Genomic DNA, 18,486 nt, shown 5'->3' on the forward strand with positions numbered 1-18,486 from the left:
AGAGAAGCAAGCAAGCAAAAGGGACGCGCCAGCACTTGAGACCAACTGCGGCAGGTGCGATCAATGTCGAGAGAGAGAGAGAGAGAGAGCGAGAGAGAGAGAGAGAGCGAGAGAGAGAGAGAGAGAAAATGAGCCAATGGCTCCATACACAGACAAAAGGGAGAGATAGAGGAGAGAGAGAAAAAGAATAGAGAGAGTGCGCGTTGTGGAGCCCTTGGTAGTGAATCAGTGTAAGCCATGGTCTTGAGTCACCAAGCTGGCTGCATGCTCCACTGCTTCTGCCACCAATCTCGGGCAACCGTCCAGCCCTCCCATAGCATCGGACGCTGGCTGTCTCGGTTCGGTGCACCTCCCCCTCGCTCCGACACCGCGTTGGCCCCCGGGCCTTTCTTCGCACCAGCACTCGCTGACATTGCCACAGCGACCCACAGCTTGTGTGCGCCCCGGGCAGAAAGTTCATCACACATCACACTTTATGACCTTCAACCAACTTCTCTCTTCTGCGTGAAAATGTCTGACAAAATTGTCAGATAAAACAGGCAACGGTCGACAAATCAGCATCAACAACAAAACATGAACGAACACGTTGAATAAAGGGGCCGCTACTGCTGGTGCTGCTGCTGCTGCTGCTGCTGGTGGGATGGCGACCTCGGCGGTGTCGCAGCTGGTGCGGGACTTGGAGGTGGAGGTTGCGTCACTGGTACAGCAGCTGCGAAATGCATTGGCGAATCGGGTGGATGTGGCGGTTGTGCAATGTATAGATGGTTCGGGGGCGGGTCGAGGCTGGGGCCACTCGGCGCTCGGGTGGCTCGCGGCCATCCTTGATCTCTGCCGATCCGACACGTATGTCTGGCGATCCCTTCATTCTTGATCGGTACTTGTCGCGTTCGTCTCACCTTGGCGACCTGGCGGGCGTCTGATAATGTTTGTGCGTAGGAGCCGACAAATGTCGCGCTGGGCTGTGCAGATAATGCTCGACACGACCGTGCCAACATCGTTTTCAGCAGTCCGAATTGTCGTGGCCACCACCGCCATGCTTGCGGCCCAGCTCACCACCGAGCACGCGCTGTACGATCAATGGTCTCACTGGGCACGACATACGCATGCTGATACCAGCAAGCTGTCTGCACTCGCCAACCACCTATGCTCCCCAATCGAGCAAGCCTGTATCCTTCTCTTTTTCGCATCTCAGCCAACCCTGGTGAGTGTGCAACCCCCCCTGTCCGAGTCTCCGCCGCGCAAGAACCCTTGGTGTCTCTCACTAGCGCCACAATGTATCATGCTTCTCGGCTAACAGCCAGCTGACCAGCTGCTGAATCCAGAGTTTTTCCATGCCTGGGCTTGCCAGCCCAGTTTCTCCGCGCTGCTCCCTCATCGAGCCCACAGCCTATCTTCAAGCTTGGCCCGCGGCCTGTTGGAGGGTCTGAGCCGTTGTCCAGCCTTAGACACCGGCCCTGCACCGTGGTTCCCTCTTCTGGATGACTTGTCCTCCCGTTCCGACTTTGCCGACGTCCTTACTGTGAGCCTTACCCGCGCTCGACGCTGTCGCATCTGCACACTTTGTGGCCACTCATCCCAGCCCGCTGGCACGCACAGAGCCATTCTGAAGATCCCCTTGCCGTTATGTCATTGCCCTTGCAGCTGCTGGTTTGCTGTTTGACCTACAAAGTATGCGTCCAGCTCAATCCGCCGTGCGAGCGCGTTGCAAGGCGCTTTCACCTCAAGTGCTCTCTTTGCTCGCTCCTAGACCTGGCCTGCGGACGATGTGGTGCAGATTATGGTCAACGCTGCTGAACAATGCCAGCCTGGGTATGGCGAACGTGGTACTGCCCTTGTTGAGGGAGCGCCACCATGCTCCCCGCAGTCAGCGCGCCTCACTCGATGATGCCTTTGTTTTGTGATAGCTCGCCTCAAAATCTGCTGGGCCCAACCGCGTGGTATTCGCTGCATCAGGCGCTAGATCAACTCTCCATTACCCTACCCAAAGTCTGGGTTCCACCCGAGCCGGAGGCTCAGATAAACCCCGAAGGGCTTCTGAATAATCTAGAACAACAGCTGGCCACGCTGGCCACAGCTTATCCTGCACGGCAGCCCCAGATACCTGCTGCTTCGGCCCCGGACGTGCGTGCTGAGCATGGCGCCTCCAAAGCCTCGCGCGAGCCCGCCATCAAAGCCCTCTCGCCTGTGTCGGCACCGCCAGAGGCCAAACGCCGCAAAATCTCGCCTGATGTGACCGCCATTGAGTCCAGCATTGCTCAGACTGACGTCGCCGTGTCCAGCCCTCCACACCCAGCGCCCTCACCCGAGCGCAACCAAGCAAACCTAGCCTGGCTAACAGAGCAGCGGGGTCCTGACTGGGCCCCCACCAAGCACGACTGGCGTCGTGCAGCCGAAGTGCCCCAGGCGCATCTCCTCGCGGTAAAGCAAAAGCCTCCAACTCGTCTTCTCATGCCACCCTCGGAAAGCCGCTGCACCCTCAATGTTCTGCAATCAATCATTCATCAATGCTCCCACCGTGTCTTTGGTCGCTCCCACTTGCCGGACGAGCCACCCTCAATAGTATCCACCGCCCCCAACACTGAGCTGGCTTGTTGCATGCTTTGCGCAGCGACTCACCCTGCCGGCCCCCAGCATTGATCAAGCCAATCGCCTCTGTATGTGTTTTGCTGCTCTCCGTGCCTGTCACGAGCACGCTGTTTTTCTTGCTGACGAGCCTGGATTCTCTTCGCTTCTGTCAACTCATGGCGGTGTGCTCTGCTTGTGCCATAGTTGTGTCCTGGCGACAGGCGGGCACATTCGCACACTTTGTTGCCATGGTTGAGTGGCTCGGGCAACACTCGGCTCTGCCGACTTGGTGTCCGTCCCCACTACCACCCACCTTGCCTCTTACGCACACGCTCGTCTTGTCTCACTGGCATGAGTCCGCGCTCCCCGCAAGTCTGCCGGTGCTCTCTCTGACGCTGCTGCGCAAGCTGTTTTCCAGCTATGAGGGAGCTGCCGACGACGGTCTGATTGCCACCCGTGATTGCATGTGGCACCGTCTCGCAGCGCTAGTGGCCTTGCACAACATCATGTTGGGAAACCCTAGCGCTCAACAAGATCTCTTTGCAGACGCCGAACACTTGTTTCTCGAGTGTGTCTCGTTGCTGCTGCTGCCACGCGCCTTGCATCGAACACCGTCTTCTCAGGTCTCATTCTGGGCTTTATTGCCCCGGGTTACGTCTCGATGCGGCAGGGTGTTCATGCTGCGGCAGGCTAGTGAGACGGTGGCATGCGCCTCGAGCATGGTTGATCCACTTGTACACAAAGCCTCCCGGGTTATGATCGCGGTCAAGTCATGGCCGGGGCTGAACGTCGACGCCTTTGATGCCTGCGCAACTGCCGTACGTGCTCTCTCAGCCCCAGCCGTGTCACAACCTTTGTGATGGGGATCAAGTTTGTCAAAGCGTATGCTCATGCCCTGATGGCGCGTCTGGGCCCCCATCTGGCGTTCAGCTCTTGCACTCGGCAATGTCCAAAAAGGATGGCAAGCTTTATGAGCATGCCATCTTGTTACGTACGTTGTCTCGTGCAGCCGTCTCGCCAGCGTGTGACAAGTCGCACAGACCCTCGCTGACCAGTTTTTTCTCCGCCTCTGCACTCTTTTCTTTGTCCTTGCCCTAGGGTTGGCTTTGGGCTTTGTCGCACCGACGCGAAATTCAACCATTGTCTTTCAGGTCTGTTTTCTTGCCTCCAACTCGTTGCTATGGGACGGAAGTCACGGTTTTCTGGTTTTCTTTCGTTGGCTGTCAGCCGTCGCTCACTTTCACCACACAACCTAGTGTATGGCTGAGAGCCACCTCAATGACAAGATTGCCGTCCATTTGGCGACAAACCTCTGCCGTATCTTAGAGCAGGCAAGGTCCCAAATTTGCTCCAGCAGTTGCGCCGTGCTTTTTAACGAGGGTTCGGCTTCCTCATCGCAGGCATCAAAGGAGAAACGTGCGATTGCCGATGGTCAGTGTGTTACAGCAGCAAACTTTCTGCGCGAGCGATTGGAAAAGGTTGCTTGCAGCCCTGAATCTGAAGCGGGGAGTGCGACCCGAAAGCTGTTGGTCAAGGTGCGTCCTGTCGGCACTGTATGTCCGTGTAGGATTATGCGTCTCTTCTCTTTCGATATCCTAGCCAGCTCTCATGATAACCCTCATTTGTGTCGGATCACTTATCCGGAATACTCGTGCAGCTGTTCAAGTCTGTGGCTCTGTTGGTGGGCACTGGAACCGGGCTCGAGTGCGTGGTTCAAGCCCAGCTACTACAGACCCTCTCGCGCTGTTGTCGTCAGCCTGCGCTCCGTGCAAACGCTTCATTGGCCATGACAACCATCTGTGAGGTCTGTACTACATTTATCTCTGACTACTTTGCGGCCTAGGGCCACGCACGGAGCTCAGTCACGTTCGTTTTCTGCCAGGCCATGGAATCCGAACCGCGTTTGCAGCAGGCGGTGCTGTGCGATGAAGCATGTGGCGACATGCTCGTTAATTTGCTTGACAGTGTCTTTGAGCTGCGCCACGAAGACGCCCGAGACTATTTTGAGAACGGGGTTCAAGTTTGTCTCTTCTCTGCGTGTTCAGCCCCTTTGCTGCCTTCCTCCGATTATAAAAAATTCTAATATGTTTGTCGGCACGCAGGCTTATGCGGCTTGCGCCTTGGCTTATAGTTGCTCGACGCTTTGGCGCTCCATCGCTTCTATGTTTAGGTGTTGGCAGCAGTCCTACGCTGGGAAATGAAGCACGTGGCTACAGGCCGAGCGGGTGCGCCACAGCAGAATGCCATTTTTTCTTTCCCCATCACGGCTCGAGCTTATGAATGATGTCTTGGTCACCGAGAGTCTAGGTCCACACTGGAGTGAGTGGCTCACCAGGCTGGGGGTTGTGCTTTGCGAACATCTCGTTCGGGACCAAGATGAGCCAGTCCTGGTCGCAAGTTTACAGGAGGCCCCGGTCGTCTTTGACTTGAGCCACGCGCTACGCGCTTGCCTCAAGGACGAATCGACATTTCTGGCATTGCTTAAGGTGAGCCTCAATTGCTGCCTGGGGAGGGGAAAGAAAGTCGAGTACAAGGGTAGACGACTGCAAGAAGCCGTAGCTGCCTAATGGCGCAGCTCACTCGGGAGGTTGGCAATTCGTTTGCAGCAAGCCTCGTTTTCCAAGGTCGTGGGACAGTTGCTTGAGGCTGGAGCACGCTTGGATGAGTGCAATGACAAGGTGATGTTATTCGTGCCATTCTAACGACACAAGTGATTCCCAGTTTTGTCGCATCTGATTCGTGTCTGGCTGCTTGGTGCTGGTCAATCTGATTCCGATGCACAGACGTCAGCCGCAGCGATTGTGGGCATGATTGCTGCCATGGTAGCGCATGGCAAGCATCGTGCTCAATTGCGTACCTCCAGCGTCGTGCAGGTGGGAGTGCAAGCGACGTCGAGGGCTGTGGGAATGTCGCGTGCTCATGCCAGTGTGGTCTCACGTGGGTAATTCCAGGTGTTGGCGCGTGCGCGCTGGCTACAACGCGACTCTAACACCGGCAAGCAGCTTTTGCGGTAGGTTGCGCTTGAGCGACTCGAAGTAGTAACCTTCTCAGCGAGCAGCCTTGCCCGGAACACGTCTGACTCTTGTGGTTGCGTGGTATGTGAGATCAGGTTTTGCAACACTTTGCTGGGTCGTTAGAGACTGAAAGCATATGTAGGTTCCAGAAGGTCATCGGGGCATTCAAACCCTGATGCTCGAAACTATTTAGGTTAATGCAAAATACGTGCATCAATTGACATGTGAAGTACACACACTTCTGTTGGACACAAAAACAGCAGCACGGCTTCTGGGGCTTTGCAGGATGAGATCTGGCATTCTACATGGGTGAGCCAGGATACTTGGGGCAATCTGCTGCCACCCCCACGGCAGCATCAAAGCTTACTGGCTCAGCAGCTTGCGAGTGGCGGAGGCGGTCTTCTGCAGCGCACAGTGCCGCCCAAAGAAGACGCAAGACCGGAGTTTCGATTTTGGGATCACCAACCACTACATCGGGGTTTTCGCCGTACAGCTCGACGGGATAAATGTTGCAAGCTCGGATGCCGACGTCATGGGCCAATTCGCGAACCACATCGGCGACTTTGACGTCAGCTCCGAGAAGGTCAATCTTCGTGAGCGCCACGAGGTATGGCGTGCGCCTTTCATGCAGGCGGCGACGCAGTTGAATGATATTTTGCTGCACGACGGGATCTTTGGCTTGGGGTGCCGCGACGGTGGCAATGACGCAGTGCACGGCGTGTTGAGGTCCCGGATTATCCCGCAGAAAGTGTTTGTCTTCGTTGTCGCCCCCCTGGGTAAGGGGGTGGCCGCTGAGCATTCTGCCCGACAGCATGGCGCGCAGGTTGATTGAGTCTAGGTTGGCGTCGTGAAAACCCATGGTGTCCCAGAGTGACCAAGGCATGATGTGTGCGGCACGATCGTCCAAGCGAACGCCGCGTTCTTCAGCCAGGCGGGCCACATCGCTTTGGTTCAGCTTGAACTGCGTTTTGAAGAGCCGGTTCGTCATCTATTGGATTGACTCGTCTCGGATGAGCTGAGGTGCAAGCCACGGTGCGCAATGCGCACTGGCGGTGATATTATGGGTTATGCAGAGAAGAGGCAGCAGGACACAGACCTGACCATCCGTTGCGGCTTGTCCTTGCTCGACAATGTCAGAGAGGTGGCCGCGAACCATGAAGATTGTGTGCAGGGTGTTCAGCAGGGCCGATTTTCCGCTTCCGGCAGCGCCCGCCAGTAGAACATTGACGAGCGGAATGATGCTGGTGACATTGTGTGAGAAGCCCAACACGTTTCCGAGTAGCTTGTCGCGGACTTCGGCTGAACTCGCGTCGGCCATTTTGGCAAGTGGGATGGAAGAAACAGTCTTTTTGCAAAGGAGGTGGTTCGGATTGCCTATGGCAGAAAAATGCGTGGAAAAGCCACCGGTCGATCCGATCTTGAACAGCGGGGTAGGGCCTGTTCTTGACCCCGCAGCTCGTGATGCTTGCAATGCCAATGCACGCGTTTTGCTTGTGCTTGTGATGCTTGCGATGTGTTCTGCTTGTGCTTGCAATGTGTGCTTGTGTTCTGCTTGTGCTTGCAATGTGTGCTTGTGTTCTGCTTGTGCTTGCGATGTGTTCTGCTTGCAATGTGTGCTTGTGTTCTGCTTGCGTTCTGCTTGTGTTCTGCTTGTGTTCTGCTTGTGTTCTGCTTGTGCTTGCAATGTGTTGCAAAGTTTTGCTTGTGATGCTTGCGCCATTGCAGTGCGTGCTTTAAACTGGGGCATTTTTTTTTGCTGGCTTTGACCCTGTTGCTTTTCTTGGAGAGCAATGAAATGTGGGGCTTTTTTTCCTCGCGCCAGACGCCTGCAAATCGGGATGCCGGCGCTCTCGAAGGCAGACCCCGACGGACGGTGGAGGGACAGAGGGGGCCCCGGGATGCCAGCGCTCTCGAAGGCAGACTCCAACGGATGGAGGAGAGTCAACAGACGCTCCTGGCCGGGATAAACACGCTTGATGATCGCTTACGTCAGATGGAAATCATCGTCAAAGCTGTCTTGTCATCGCAACACTCAGAATCGAACGTGACCTTGCCCCGTGTGATCGATGAACAAGAAGGTCAAGCCTCGGACCCGAGGCCAGGCCTCTTGTTTGAAGCGACAGCGTCACTGGAGAGAACGCACCAAACGCAGCAACCACGCACGTTTGGGGATCAAGGCACCGCCGACGACAAACATCCCTCGTCAAAACCAGAAACGCGCGAGCAAGGCGTTCAATGTGCACTACGCGTGGAGGCACAGAGTGGCCCATCGCACCCGCTCTCTCTTGGGTGCCAGGCTGCTCAGCAAGAGATTGGTCTTCGAGAGTGCAAGTCCCTACCAGCAGCGGCAGCCAGTTCGAGCTTTGTCTTACCACAACGCAAACCAGTGGCGTTGTGGCGGATGAACTGGTCTCTGACGCTCAACATGCCGGTGCTTGAGTTGCCGGTCGAAGGCGATACATCAGCCCATGCGCTGGCAGCTGTGCTATCGGCAGAGAAGGCAACACTTCGAGATGATGCCCAGCGCATGATCGTGCTTTCCAATGCCGAGTCACGTCTTGGGCAAAATCTGCAGAAAATGGAGCGACTGTGCAGGACTGGACTGCCTGGAGGCCCACACGGAGCAGTTCGCATCTGCCTTGCCCTGCTTGTTCAAGAGACACCCAAGGGTTCAATGGATTATATTTGCAATCACACGCCGACGCCGACCCCCCCAAACTGGCCTTCTTGTATCGTGGTATTGTACATCAACTCTCACGGCCAGCTACACCCGGGCGAAGCCAATGCGAGTGGCCTACAAAGGCTCAACCAGTGGCTGGCCCTGTAAGCAGCGTACGCTGTCAATCAGAGTGGGGCTTCTTTGTGAGCACACTCCAGCCCGCCTCATCTCTTCCTAGAATACCTGTGTGTCTACAAGTCTTGATGCTGTGTGCTAGTGGCATTGTGATTCAAAGATCTTCCCCTACGCCCAGATCAAAATGCTCGTGAGAGCGGCTGCTTGCAAAGAATGACGACACACTCACACACACACACACACACACACACACACACACACACACACACACACACACACACACACACACACACACACACACACACACACACACACACACACACACACACACACACACACACACACACACACACACACACACACACACACACACACACACACACACACACACACACACACACACACACACACACACACACACACACACACACACACACACACACACAAGCAAAATGTGTGCACGCATGCATACTACTGAGCGAATCGTTGGCAATCGTCAGTTTTGTCTCTCTGTCTTGTCTGCCACTGTGTGTGTGTCTTGGCAGTGCATGCAATTGAGTGAAGAAAGGTGTTTTCAAACCTGCTCTGTGCGGGCGCGGGTGTCTTTTTGCTCGGGCGGCGGGTGACAATAAGAAAGACATTCAAAGTTTTGTGCTCTCGTTGCTGCTGGGATGCAACTGCTTCAACTCTTCTGGCTGGCCTCGGTTGCCGTGGCATTGGGCCATGCTGCCACATGCCCTGGAGGTGGGTTGGTCAAGTCTGCTCCAAGCCCCTTGTCCCTTCTTGCCCTTTCAGCGACATCTTTCCCGAATTGTCCGAGATTTTCGCGCTGACTCTCACCATTTGCTTGGGGGCCAGGAGTGCCGGGCTGCTTGCCCGAAGCCAATGCGTGCCGGGTGTGCCATCCGACGTGCCTGTACTGCCAGCGAATTGGAGATATGAGTCCTGATGGTGTTTGTGGACCGGACGACTGTTTGCAATGCCTGCACGTACGTGGTTGCCCGAGGCTTTTGCCTTTCCTCTGCAAGCTCAAGTACCAGGCGACAGCCTGTGATCGATGTCAAGCCGGGCTTGACAGTGGCGCATGGATGATGCGTGCTAATGTGGCGGCCCCGCTGTCACCCCGTGGCCTTGCACGCAATGCCAGGGCTATCGCTTCATTGAAAAGTATGAAGACGGCACCGGAGAGTGTACGGATCGACGTACGTGGCCCAAACATGCCATCCACGAGTGGCAGGCCGGGTTGATGTTCATTGCGCGGGCTTGGCGTGCCCGCTCACCGATGCCCCTCCTCCTACTGGTGCACCTCGGTTTTAGCGGCCATCTTCAAGGCTACGTGTCCGCAATCCTTTGCCTTGTGCTCTCCTGAAAATGAATGCGAGAGCTGTGACTCCTCCTGCGAATACTGCCAGGTCTGTCTCGCACCAAATCACGGTTGCAAATCGTTGTTATGCCCATCTCCGCCTTCATGCTAAATCCCTGGTATGGTATGTGTCCTGCCTGGGCTGGATATCGGTAGGGAGAAACGCAGGTTTGCGGCGTCAAGGATTGCATGTCATGCCGCGAGGGCTTTGTGCACCATGAACTCTTTGACGATGGCACAGGCGAATGCTTACGTGAGTTGGTCGTATACCTGCTGAGTCTGCGGTGTTGAGGCGGATGTACTATTCAGCAGCACCGGGTCTGGGCGCAGGCCATGATGTTAGCGATGTTAACTCTGACCTCATGACTGCGCTTGCTTGTAATGAAATGCCGATGTGCCAATCAAAAGCGCCGGGTGTCCAATTGGAGCAACACGAGGTCACCTGTCCAGAGGACATTCCTGGCTGTTACCGGGACAATCGGTGCGCTGAATGCCTCGTTCCTCTCTCCCACCACTGCGTACTGTATTGGATCTTTTGCGTTGCTCGATGCTCATACGCTGCTGAGGTCAGGTGTACGAGCTGTCATCCATCCTGTGAGTATTGCCAGAGCATGGTGACGTTTTCGGGGCAATGTACAGAGATGGATTGTCACACGTGTCCCGAGGGGCGCATCCTCGAACGCATCGATGGTAGCACAGGTCGCTGTATTGTCCTGGGTAAGTTTGCTGTTTTTGTCTTGGCTATAAGGGGGCCACCAGATGGCCGCGTGCATGGTACTCGTTTCTTACCTGATGTCACTCTGTTGCTGGCACGCGTGAATAGAGCCCGAGCAGCGGGGGGCTGCAGCTGCAGCGTCTCAACCCGACAACGGGATGCCAGAGCTGGCAGAGCAAGCCAGCTCCACTCCTTTCTGGCTCTCGGTCTTTGTGGTTGGCGGTTGTGTGTATTTATTGTTCAAAATGGGAATCGTGCGCGCCTTGCTACGCTAAGCCACGCATTCCACTGGCAAGTCATGCATGCCTTGCCCTGTCTTGAATACGGGCACAAGCCACGGCGAGGACAAGATCGAGATTTCTTGTGGTTTATCAAATTGAAGGCGTATGATTATTATCAGGTGCGGGCGCATGAGCGGAGGGTTATCTGCAGGCCTCTTGCAAGAGAGGTGTTGTCAACGCCAACCAGATCCAAAAGGGTATATGATTGGAGGTCAATGACAAGTCTGTCAACCTGTATGTTGGCATGGATGCGGGCGCAGTGGCCGTGCGTACCCATGGCATGTCAAGAGCCATTTGGCGTCAAATGTTATTGGCTGGTCGAGACGGTCGTGTTGCTACTGCCCGTGCTCTTGGCGTCGCGAAGCCATGCCGGGGGTGCCGTCCGCGTCGAAGGACTGTCTCGTGCAGCAGCCGGGGTAGGCGAGGGTGTTGAGGCCGTGCCTTGCTTGCGAAAGCGTTCAAAGTTCGTCTGCATAGCACTGAAGAGCTGCAGACCGTGCCCACCGGGCACATCAACAAAGTGACACTCGAACCAGTCCGATTTCGGGGCTGGGGTAATGATGGCCACAACGTCTCGTCCCTCGGCTCCGTTTAAAACGCTGACAAATCGAACCTCCTGGACGGGGCACCGCTTTAAGGCTTGATCTGTTGGTGGCGGCAACAGGCGCAGGTGAGTGGATAAACAGCACCGCTACTCGCGTCTTTCCCCGGTTGGTGATGTCCCTGATCCATGGGGACTTACTGGCACCCTTGAGGGCAATCTGAAACACCTTGGTCGTGATTTGCACCAAAGCCGGCTGGCCTTTGGCCGCGGGATGTCCAGTTTTCTAAACACGATTAGACAGGGCAAAAAAAAACAAACACAAATTGCACACGGCAGGAATGAATAGATAGTTGACAGCCAGGGTGGAAGCAGAAAGTAGGATGAAGAAGAGGATGAGATCATGGTCGGGGGCAAACGAAAAACAAAAACAAAAAAACGTACAGCGAGCTTGGCTCGCTTGGTTTGGTTGGCGTCGAAGGCACGAAGAACCACGGCGTCACCCTTGGAATTTCGAACGGGGACTGTGCCCAGATAGTTGCCAAAAGCGCGACCGGGGTTCTCTTTTTCCGGGGCAGTCTGTGCGGACTGAGCTGGTCGAACGCGCTGGGTTGGCTGGCGAGCTGGTGCGGCTGTTTTCTTGGGCTGGGCTTTTTTGGCTGGCGCGGATGACACAAATTTGTTTTGGGCAGCTGCGACACGACCGCTGACGCTACTGGCGCTAGGTACGTATTCTGGGTTGTCGTCAGACAGACGATGAGACCATGAGAGGGCAAAAGGCGGTGCAAAGGGAGGGGGAGGAGGAGAAAGCAACGAGGCAGATGGCGGATGGCGAAACAGCGGGACGGTGGCTGAAAGGGGTATTGGTGGATCCTCCATACCTTGCGCACGGGGTGGCGCGGCGCTGGGTGGTTCAGGCGTTCGGGTGGGAGTGACGGTATCATCGGGAAACTCGGCATAGAGGTCTTCTTGATCAAAGTCGCCCTCTTGCAGATCAGCCGGAGCATCATAGAATTCGATCATTTGCTCTGCCATGGCGAACAGGTTCCGTTTCCCTGCCTTGGCACGGGCCTTAGCTGCAAGCCAAACAACCGAGCCGTGGCGGTGTGTGAGCGTGCGCACCGAGCTTGAGCATCTCCACCACCCAAAGCCAATCAACCATGATAACAAGCCCACCCCATCCCTCCCAGCAACAACGCCTGGAGCGAGCTGTTCGGAAAAGGAGGCAAAGCGCAGCCAGAGGGCGCAACGGGATGGAGCGAAAGAGGCGAGAGGGGGGGGCGGCTCCGAGCGCAATCCGTTTAGCCACACACACCTCGAGCGGCGAAAGCGAGAGAGATCAGGAGAGGGAGAGGAAGAGTTAGGGAGGGAAGAGGTACTGATGCACCGTCTGCCGTCACGTCCCCGCCCCTGTATACAAGTACATCGGATGGAGGCGACCGGACCGGCTGCCGTTTGACCCCCAAAATCGAGGAGTGTGTTAGATCGCCTTTGTCCCACAACTTGTTGAAGCGAGACGCGAGGAAAATGTAGATCTAATACAGTCTATAAGTTAAGTTATGGAAGATAGAATAGGGGTTATTGTCGGAAGGATGGAAACATCAGGACTCTTCTTTCTTCTTCTCATCCCTACCACAATACTCTCACTGCATTCGTCAAAACAGATCAACTACATTTAGTAGTACAACCCCAGTTGCATGCATGTATGCATTTGGGCGGGAGCGGAATGCCAGAATGCCCGCTGCGATGGCCCATCGCAACCCAGGACTGCCATCTATGCTTGGTGCGTGCTCACACCCCATCTACTGCTGTGAATTTGTGTATGTGCGCGCGCTTCCTGCAGCTGTGCGACCCGGCTGGGTCAGCTGACTGGCGAGAGACAGTCCAGTCGATACAGTTTGCGATCGGAATGCTTGTGCAAGCGTCATTTTTTTTTTTGCTCTTTTGCGGTTCCGGTCTTTGACATCACGCTGCTTGCGCTACGGCCCAGGGCGCTCCTGCTGCATGAAGCGACACAGCTGCTTGATCAAGCTTCCATTCCAGCGTTACCACTCGCACAGTTGCTGCGATCGGCCAAAATCAGACCACCAACACAGCTGCGGGGGTTCTCAAGGTCTAGCCAACGCCAGAGCAGAGCGCCATGGCTGAGACGCTGCTGTGGGAGGGGGAAATTGTCAAGGAGGGCGGGGGCATCAAGTCGTGGCGGCGACGATTTTGCAAGCTCACATCGCAGCACCTCTCCTATCACTGCCACAAGCACGGCAAAGGACGCACCAACAAACGGGTGCCGCTGGCCCAGGTGCAGGTAGGCTGACTGCCACATTTGCTGCTCTGGGCCTGGTAATTCCGCTGCAGCCTCTCCTCACCCATGTATTCCCCCTGCACGAATCTCTTCCGCCCTCCTGCAGCGCGTGGTGCCGCCGCAGCAATGTATCACCGCCTGGAATGGTGTTGAGGATATGCGGCGCTGCCTTGGCGTGGCCTTGGAGACGGGCCGCACCCATTGCTTTGTGTTTGAGACGTCGGAGATTTGCCTGAACTTCCAGGTCCAGCTGAATCTGGCCCTCCTGCATACCCTTCAACACAGCGACAACGCGCTCATCGTGTCTTACGGCCTTGGGCAGCTGACCACCCTCCTGAATGCCCATCCCGAGCCCGTCGCAGCCGCCCTGCGGGAACCCGCCCGTCACATTGCCCGCCTGCAAGCCTTGGTGGCCGCCAAGGGCAAGCACCCCGTCATCATCGAGTACGCCGAGCTTTTGCTTGGTGCAGCCAATGCCCCATTGGTGGGCCGCCGCGACAGCCGCTATGGTCCTGAAAGCCTGCGTCGCCCATCTGCCACCGCCGTCCTTCCCTCACTCCCCGCCACCAACACCACCATCGCCATTCCCTCTGCCGCCTCGAGCTGACCAGCCGTGGGTCTCTGGAACACCCCCCCTTCCTAGCAAGAACAAAGCGTTCTTTTTGACTGCTGTGCTCTATTTTTATCTCATTCATTCCTGTGGGCACACGGCCCCGTACCATGTTTTCAGGTTTTTTTTTCAGTTGAGTCTCGTATCAGTGCGAGCGGCGTGAGCCGACCGAGCCAACCTGATTCTGTCAAAGCGGTATACAGGGGGTGGGAAGTGGGGGCGGAGAGACTTAAAGAGAGCTTGAGAGAGAGCTTGAGAGAAAGCTTGAGGGAGCTTAAGAGAAAGAGAGCTTGGGAGAGAGCGTGTGTGTCAAGAGGAGAGCCAAGAGGCGATGAAGAGGAGACCAGGGTGAGGAGAGCAAAGAGGAAGATGAGGACCATGGCAAACATCCATCCTACGTAACCTCCCATATGTGTGCGTGTGTGGCATTGACCAAATTTGGAAAAAGTGTGAGAGAGAGAGCTTGAGAGAGAGAGAGAGCTTGAGAGAGAGAGAGAGCTTGAGAGAGAGAGAGAGAGAGAGAGAGAGAGAGAGTTTGAGAGAGAGAGAGAGAGAGTTTGAGAGAGAGTTTGAAGAGAGAGAGTTTGAAGAGAGAGAGAGAGATTTGTTGTGTTTCGAGCATTTCGCGCCTTCTCCTCTTACTCCTCTTACTCCTCTGGTGGTGCTGGTGGTGCTGGTGCTGCGGTTCTAGGGCCCTGATCTCTGGTGGCCTGATATCTGGTGGCCCGATCTCTGGTGGCCCGATCTCTGGTGGCCTGATCTCTGGTGGCCTGGTGCCTGGTGCCCTGGTTCTGACTCTCTGATTCTTTGATTCTCTGGTGCGAGCCCTCTAGTCTTATGGTCCTTGGCTCTCGGAAGCAAGCGAGCTTGTCGTTTGCGTTTCACAGCTCTTTTGGGCTCTGGTCGCCTTTTTTCTTTCCATCCAGGCCGCGTCATCGTGACAACGCCGCCGGGCATTCCTCAGGGGCCCGCTTTTGTTGAGCTTGTGCCAACGTGGCATTGTAGCAAGCAAGCGAGATCACTTCAAACCAAAGGGGTGGAAGCTTGGGCCAAGGTCCGCGAGGCATCTCTGACGTTTCATTTTGCCACCAGCCATCATGGGCGCCGTCATGTCCTGGATGTGGCCGCTGCGCGAGCATCGCATCGTCTTAGTCGGCTTGGATGCCGCGGGCAAGACCACCATTCTCTACCACCTCAAGCTCGGAGAGGTGCTCCAGACAATCCCCACCATTGGCTTTAACGTCGAGCGCGTTGATCAGGATAACAAGAAGCTGGTGCTCTGGGACGTTGGCCTACGCTCTGCCGCCCGCCCACTTCTCCATCATTACACCGTCGACGCCGAAGGATTCATCTTCATCCGTAGGTCCCCGCATCGGCCAAACGTCAGCGGAAGAAGGGCGCTTCCCAAGGCTCTACCCCTTGCCACCGTGCTGCGTGACCGTCCGTTGCTTCCTCATTGCACATTTTGCGCGCAACGTTGTCATTGGCAGTTGATTCGGCCGATAGGGAACGGCTCAGCGAAGTTCGCGAAATGCTCGATTTCAGCCTTTTGAAGGCTTCCCCCCGCACCCCCATTCTATGTGTGTTTATGCGGTCTTCTCGTTGACCCCCGCCGCCCAAGCATTCGTCCCTTTATTTCGCCCATTCAGCGTCGTGGCCCACATGCATGCTTTGGCATGACTATGCTCCTCCTCACCACTCTCTTGGTGCTCCAGTCGTGCTGAACAAACAGGACTTGGCCGGCGCCATGACCATAGACGAGTTTAAAACCGACTTTCTTCAGTCTAGCGATATGAAGCGGCCATTGTACGTTGCCTGGTGCTGCGTTGTGTCGAGTTGGTGTTTCACACCGCCATCTGCATGCTGCTCTCCAAGCTCCTGCCTACTCAGCTCACATGAGACGCGACTTGCTTGGTGTTGCCTTTGGGGACCTCGGACAGCCACATCATTGCCATCAGCGCCAATACCAAAGAGGGCATTCAGCAGCTGCAGGATGACGGCCTAAGATGGCTCGCAGGCTCTTTATGCAAATAGGGTTTCGGATAAAAAAGCAGCCACACTTTTGTTTGTTTGCAGGGTAATCAGTGCATAGAAGCACTTGTAGCAACGCGTGCTGACTGCCGAGCAGAAGTACCGTTTGCCCGACCCCCAGCCACACGAGGAAAGTGTCAGCTCCGAAATCGCAATCATGTTAAAAACACCTGTACCAACACGCTGCACCACTCTCAGCGGCCAGACGATACTCCAGCTCCGCCACCGCCCGCAACATCCCGCTGTTGTCGCCGCCATCCCCTCCGTCCAGCAAAAATGCCACCAGCCAAGGAAGAAGAAAACGCCTCAAACAGACAAGCATTGGATACCAGTCACACGACTTGAAAAGAAAAACAATCGTAGAGTTGGAGACGTGAGAGACTAAGAATTCAATTGTTGACACACGCCAGGTGCATCTTGACTCGCGGGCCTGGCCCAGCCCATGGTCGTAAGTATGCCCCGTCCAGCCTGCCAAACCGACGGGCTAGACGTGGCACCAACAGCAGCAAAAAGTTCTGCGTTGAGTGACCGGAAGCAGCTGAAAGAAAAGCAGCTGTCAAAGGAAGATTGAAAACAGTGTGTACCTACAACACTGCACTTAAAGGGTATCAATGCGCAGGTGGTGCTCCGACGTTTGATGCGTCGACTGCGACGAGCCCAAAGACTCATCGGCATCCACCACATGGTCTACAAGCTCCACGTCAGTCGATATCTTGATAGCTGTTGCCTGGGTCGCGGTTGCTTCGCTTGATTCCGTTTGTTGCTACGTCAATACACACACCCACGCATTTCGAAATGAACGGCAAGCGCCTGCAATTGGAAAAAAAAAAAAACAAAAAAAAAAAAAAAAACAAAAACAAAAAAACAAGCATGCACAACAGCTGGGAGTTGACTTACGCTCTTGCCAAAGTTACGGTTTGTGAACCACAGCATGCCGAAATGGACGAAGCGCCAGAAGATGACCCATGCAAGTACAACTACCCAGTCCTCCCAGATCTTGACATCGTCATCATACTTGAAGAGCTGTGTCAGGGGAACAAGGATCAAAAGACATGAGAAAAGATATGTCTGGCAGTCATGAATAGATGCGAGCATAATTCAACCCGAGCCCACCCATCGCGAGAGAACAACTGACCGCAATCAACAAGTCGTTGCCGTCGATCGAGGTCATGCCGTTGATGGGCTCAATGAGCTCATAAGTTTGACCACGCATAGCATTGGTCATGGAACCACGTGTGCCCCAAGCTGCCAGAGGACATTGCAAACGCCAGACGATGAATCATGAGTCGTTGTAAAGCATCGCGCGCTTGTGGCACGATCCTTGTCGACCTGAGCGAGGTAGACTTGTGCGTTTGAGCATTGTGCGATACATACTGCTGGGAATGATGTAGGGCACCCAAGATACGGCCGGCGGCATGTCATCGACAGGCAGGAAGAACCCTATGTAACACACACACAATAGGTCAGGCGACGGAGGCGCGTCGGCAGGGTTCGTCGACAGGGTTGCAGAGTACGCAAGCCATTCAGGATCGATGTACACCACCCCAATTGACCGTACCAGGGAAGAGGAAGAGCAGGCCCAGCACGATCATGGAGAACGACTGCAGCGAGGCGACAAGACGCATCGGATTACAAACGAGTGGACAAGTGAGGCAGACGCAAGTGCACGGTGGCACGGCCAGATGTCGCGGGCGCACACGTACGACAGAGAGCATGGGGTTTTTGAGACCTTCCACGACCGTCAGGACAATGGCCTCCATCAGCAGCATCAGCGCAAAGGCGGTCAAGACGGCGTAGGCAAAGGCATCAAAGGCATCGTTGAAGCCGGCCATAAAGTGGAGCGGAATTTCGTAGGCCAGGGCGCAGATAAAAGTGTAGGGCATGGAAGCGATGAACTGGGACACGCAAAAGCTGCTGAGGCGGTAGGCGCCATTGACATAATCTTGCTGGACGACGCGGCGATCGACGCAAAAGGTCGGGGCACCGGCCACCACAGAGAACAACACGACCCAAATGTTCATAAAGAGAGCACCCGTGACCTCGGTCAGGCGAGACACGCTATGTGCTGTACGCCAGTACAGACTGCCAATGATCAGACCCTGAGCATCGTGGTAGGAAGGAAGCCACAAGCGAGGACATGGGTCGACACGACACAAGCGTGAGGTTTGCCCAGTGCAAGCTCTTGAAAAAGAGACGAAAAAAAAAAAAAAAACATAAAATTAAAAATAATATTCAAGCTTGAATCACCCCCCCCCCCCCCCCCCCCCCCC

The 18,486-nt window shown here is 55.4% G+C and overlaps 7 protein-coding genes across 7 annotated transcripts in view; 4 read left to right on the forward strand and 3 right to left on the reverse strand.

Moving 5' to 3' along the window:
- Positions 1–237: 237 nt before the first annotated feature.
- Positions 238–4,849, forward strand: MONBRDRAFT_25392 (uncharacterized protein; the record flags this gene model as incomplete). The annotated part of the gene is made up of 13 exons (XM_001745720.1): positions 238–343; positions 762–843; positions 1,049–1,201; positions 1,905–2,418; positions 2,609–2,654; positions 2,770–3,133; positions 3,236–3,383; positions 3,496–3,556; positions 3,664–3,716; positions 3,966–4,100; positions 4,223–4,369; positions 4,448–4,585; positions 4,736–4,849. The coding sequence occupies 13 exons, from the start codon at positions 238–240 to the stop codon at positions 4,847–4,849; spliced, it is 2,061 nt and encodes a 686-aa protein (XP_001745772.1).
- Positions 4,850–5,777: 928 nt separating this feature from the next.
- Positions 5,778–6,948, reverse strand: MONBRDRAFT_37050 (uncharacterized protein). The gene is made up of 2 exons (XM_001745857.1): positions 6,676–6,948; positions 5,778–6,567 (listed from the first exon to the last, which is right to left on the reverse strand). Exons 1-2 carry the CDS (start codon positions 6,895–6,897, stop codon positions 5,881–5,883), a joined length of 909 nt encoding a protein of 302 aa, XP_001745909.1. The 5' UTR covers positions 6,898–6,948; the 3' UTR covers positions 5,778–5,880.
- A 377-nt stretch (positions 6,949–7,325) lies between these two features.
- MONBRDRAFT_37051 (uncharacterized protein) lies at positions 7,326–8,620 on the forward strand. The gene has a single exon (XM_001745721.1). The coding sequence runs from the start codon at positions 7,375–7,377 to the stop codon at positions 8,404–8,406; it is 1,032 nt and encodes a 343-aa protein (XP_001745773.1). The 5' UTR covers positions 7,326–7,374; the 3' UTR covers positions 8,407–8,620.
- Positions 8,621–9,044: 424 nt separating this feature from the next.
- Positions 9,045–10,027, forward strand: MONBRDRAFT_25395 (uncharacterized protein; the record flags this gene model as incomplete). Its single annotated transcript, XM_001745722.1, has 5 exons — positions 9,045–9,117; positions 9,232–9,362; positions 9,521–9,575; positions 9,691–9,785; positions 9,893–10,027. The coding sequence occupies 5 exons, from the start codon at positions 9,045–9,047 to the stop codon at positions 10,025–10,027; spliced, it is 489 nt and encodes a 162-aa protein (XP_001745774.1).
- Positions 10,028–11,039: 1,012 nt separating this feature from the next.
- On the reverse strand, positions 11,040–12,308 carry MONBRDRAFT_8183 (uncharacterized protein; the record flags this gene model as incomplete). The annotated part of the gene is made up of 3 exons (XM_001745858.1): positions 11,040–11,377; positions 11,475–11,559; positions 11,718–12,308. 3 exons carry the CDS (start codon positions 12,306–12,308, stop codon positions 11,040–11,042), a joined length of 1,014 nt encoding a protein of 337 aa, XP_001745910.1.
- Positions 12,309–13,413: 1,105 nt separating this feature from the next.
- On the forward strand, positions 13,414–15,679 carry MONBRDRAFT_8184 (uncharacterized protein; the record flags this gene model as incomplete). Its single annotated transcript, XM_001745723.1, has 3 exons — positions 13,414–13,578; positions 13,682–14,084; positions 15,549–15,679. The coding sequence occupies 3 exons, from the start codon at positions 13,414–13,416 to the stop codon at positions 15,677–15,679; spliced, it is 699 nt and encodes a 232-aa protein (XP_001745775.1).
- A 935-nt stretch (positions 15,680–16,614) lies between these two features.
- MONBRDRAFT_32401 (uncharacterized protein) overlaps positions 16,615–18,486 on the reverse strand; it is a gene marked incomplete at its 5' end in the record, with an annotated part of 6,306 nt that continues 4,434 nt past the window's right edge. The window contains 6 exons of the mRNA XM_001745859.1: positions 16,615–16,979; positions 17,114–17,239; positions 17,352–17,461; positions 17,591–17,656; positions 17,775–17,817; positions 17,920–18,315. Of these exons, the coding sequence (XP_001745911.1) occupies positions 16,815–16,979; positions 17,114–17,239; positions 17,352–17,461; positions 17,591–17,656; positions 17,775–17,817; positions 17,920–18,315 (906 nt within the window). The 3' untranslated portion in view covers positions 16,615–16,814. The remainder of the gene's footprint in view (positions 16,980–17,113; positions 17,240–17,351; positions 17,462–17,590; positions 17,657–17,774; positions 17,818–17,919; positions 18,316–18,486) is intronic.

This window comes from Monosiga brevicollis, genomic scaffold (assembly GCF_000002865.3).
Source record: "Monosiga brevicollis MX1 MONBRscaffold_10 genomic scaffold, whole genome shotgun sequence".
In the NCBI taxonomy this organism is placed as follows: Eukaryota; class Choanoflagellata; order Craspedida; family Salpingoecidae; genus Monosiga; species Monosiga brevicollis.